The following is a 3,455-nucleotide window of genomic DNA, read 5'->3' as shown; positions in this document are numbered from 1 at the left end:
TTTGGCTCAGCGTCCCTTTACATCTGTTAACTTTTTTCTTAGAACCTACAAAATTATCTTGTTAGCATATGAAGATCAATTAAAAACGAAGCAATTTTCTTATCAGTTAATTGCCGACCATTATCAAAAATGATTTTTCTAGGCAGACCATATCTACATATAATATATTTTCAAATGAACATTTGTACCTTGTCCGAGGTTATTTTCGCAAGTGGCTGTACTTCTACCTATTTTGTGAAGTAATCAATTGCTACTAATAGGAATTTTACCTGTCCTGGTGCTACCGGGAATGGGCCGAGTATATCCATCCCCCATTTATGAAAAGGCCAACTAATATCCAAGGTGTGCAACAACTCGATTGGGCTATGGATGAGTGGTACACATTTTTGACATGCATCGCACTTTTGTACTTTGTTTCTACAGTCTTCTCGTAACGTCGGCCAGTAGTATCCTGCTCGTACAATTTTTGTGGCCAAACTTCTGCCTCTAGCATGGTGTCCACAGATTCCATCATGGATTTCGGCGATAGCGTTTTCTGCATCTACTCGGCCGAGGCATTTTAGCAATGGTCTAGAGATACCCCGTTTGTATAGGTCAGCTCCCATCATGGTGTAATGGATTGCTTTATGTCTAAATGACATCGGGTTTTCGTTTTCAGGTATTTCTACAGTTCTCAAATAGCAAATGAATGGGTTTCGCCAATCTTCTTCCTGTGACACACTTAGAACAGATTTGATATCTAAACTTGGTTTTGTTAGTGTAAGATGTGATAATTTGTCTGATGAATTAGTTACCCTATATATAGCTAATTTGGATAAAATATTCGCCCTACAATTTTGTTCTCTAGGTATATGTGATATTTCAAAATTTTGAAAATGCTGTATCATGTTTTTTGCCGAATTTAAATACTTTTCTAGTAGTGGGTCTCGTACATGAAAATGACCAGTTACCTGTTGTACTACAAGAAGGGAGTCGCAATATACCTTTAGGTTTTTGACTTTTACTTCTCTTGCTAACCTTAGGCCTACAAGGAATGCTTCATATTCGGCTTGGTTGTTGGTGGCTTGAAAGAGAAATTTTATTGACTGTTTGACGTGCACTCCTGTGTTGCCTTTTAGTAGGATCCCAGCTCCACATTCGCTCTCATTTGATGCACCATTTACATATAGTTCCCATTTCGTGACCATTTCTTCTGTGTTGGTGAATTCCGAAATAAAGTCGGTTAGTGCTTGGACTTTAGGAGATCCTCGTGATTGATAGGAGATGTCAAATTCTGAGAGCTCTATTGCCCATTTTGTGAGTTGTCCTGCTAGATCTAGTTTTGATAATATTTGACGTAGAGGTTGACCGAAGCGAACTATTATCTGATGCGTCTGAAAATAATGCCGTAAGCGCCAAGCTGTGATGACCAAGCCGAATGCTAATTTTTCTATCGTTGGGTATATTGTTTTGGCATTTTGTAGTAATTTTCTCACAAAATACACTGGGTGTTGTTCTTTTCCTGTTTCTGTTACAAGCACGGAGCTAACCGTGTTAGTTGAAATTGAAAGGAATAAGTAAATGAGTGTACCTTGTTAGGGCTTCTGAAGTATGGGTGGTGAACCTAGGAGGTTTTTGAAATCGATAAAGGCTTTTTCACATTCTTCTATCTAGACAAATTTCTCGGCCTTTCCCAGGGTGTTGAAGAAGTGAGCAGCTGCTACAGGTAAGAATCGGGACAGGGCTGCTAGGCAACCTGTGACTTGCTGCACTTCCTTGATGGACCGAGGTGATTGCATGTTTATCACGGCTTGACACTTGTCAGGGTTGGTTTCTATCCCCCTTGTTTATTAGTAGGAATCCGAGGAATTTACCTCCATGTACTCCAAATGGGCACTTCTCTGGGTTTAGTCTCAAATTGTACTTTCGAAGTTGTTGAAAAACTTCATTAAGATCGGCCTCATGTTGTTGTTTTGAGCTTGATTTAACCACCATGTCATCGACATATATTTGAATGTTTCGGCCAATTTGATCTTTGAAGACTTTGTCCATTAGTCTCTGACAAGTTGCTCATGTATTTTTCAGTCTGAAAGGCATGACTTTATAACAAAAGTTTCCTTGATCAGTAACGAACGTTGTTTTGTCTTCGTCATCTAGATGCATTAGTATTTGGTTGTAGCCAGAGTAGCCATCTATAAAACTAAGCACTAGGAAACCCGATGTGTCGTCTACCAATCTATCAATGTTTGGGAGTGGTAAGACTCCTATGAGCAGGCTTTGTTTAGGTCTGTGAAGTCCACACACATACGCCATTTTTCCAAGCTCTTATTTACCATTACCACTTGGCTAACCATGAGGAGAATCGAAGTTTTCGGATGAAACCTGCATCGAGTAACTTCTGTGTCTCTGCTGTTACTGCATTTCTTCTCTTTGTGCCCATGTTTCGTTTCTTTTGCCTTATAGGTCAGGCACTAGGGCTGACTGCTAACTTGTGACATATGAAATTCAGATCGATTCCTGGCATGTCAGTAGGTGTCCATACGAATAGGTCGGAATTGGACTTTAATGTTTCAATTAGATTTTGTTTCATTCCTGTAGAGAAAATAGGACCGATGTTAGTAAACTGATCCGCACTCCCTAGTTGTACCTTTTCTAGGTCATCCTTTATAGCGAGGCGACTGTTGTTACTCCTTGGATCCAACTCGGCCAAAGTTGGAATGCTCTCCGAGTTGTAAACAGAGTAGACTCTTGTGATGATCTCCTTTAGGGTGGCTTTCAATCCTGCATTGTAGCATTGTTTAGCCTCTTTGTGTTCGGCATGCACTGTTGCCGCCATGTTATCCTGCATAGGGAACTTAACACAAAGGTGAACCGTGGAGATAATGGCTCCAAAAGAGTTAAGGGACAGACTGATAAACGAAATTTAGCATGTCGATTTAGAATTCAATGATGAATACGATCGTGAGTATAGTCCAATCGACACTTAAATTTCGCACCAAACAATCCTACAATCTATAACCGAGAGTACTAGTCTCCCGAGTCGTCCTCCCTTGGAATTTCTAGAGTATGCATCTTATTGATTAGGAAGCCTTGTTATGATTCTTTGAGGGTTTTAGCAAAATAGGAAACAAACAATCAATCCTTAAAAGACTTGGCTTAGGGTTGGCATTAGAAATTCTATCCTTGTAGTTCCTTCAATGATGACAACAATTAGGCCTTGCTTCATTTAGTTAACCCCTAGGCATAGAGGAAAGTCAAATGAGAGTAATTAACTTGAGTCACAAGTTCTAGCTTCACCTTATGAAAATCTAGCTTTAGTGCACTCCAAGTCAATTAGCAATCCCTAATTCCAAATCAATAATTGACACAATTATTCAACTTCTTCTAATGGCCCAAACCCTATGCCAAGTAAGAAACTTTTACTCCATAACTAGTATTGGCATTTTATCAAACATTTGATGAACAAGAGTGAAAGT

At 39.5% G+C, this 3,455-nt stretch overlaps 1 protein-coding gene across 1 annotated transcript; it reads right to left on the bottom strand.

Moving 5' to 3' along the window:
• Positions 1-227: 227 nt before the first annotated feature.
• LOC130957129 (uncharacterized) lies at positions 228-2,419 on the bottom strand. The gene is made up of 2 exons (XM_057884015.1): positions 2,331-2,419; positions 228-1,524 (listed from the first exon to the last, which is right to left on the bottom strand). The coding sequence occupies exons 1-2, from the start codon at positions 2,417-2,419 to the stop codon at positions 228-230; spliced, it is 1,386 nt and encodes a 461-aa protein (XP_057739998.1).
• Between the last annotated feature and the right edge of the window lie 1,036 nt (positions 2,420-3,455).

The sequence above is a fragment of the Arachis stenosperma genome, chromosome 10 (assembly GCF_014773155.1).
Source record: "Arachis stenosperma cultivar V10309 chromosome 10, arast.V10309.gnm1.PFL2, whole genome shotgun sequence".
NCBI lineage: Eukaryota > Viridiplantae > Streptophyta > Magnoliopsida > Fabales > Fabaceae > Arachis > Arachis stenosperma.
This window is presented reverse-complemented; position numbering and strand designations above follow the sequence as displayed.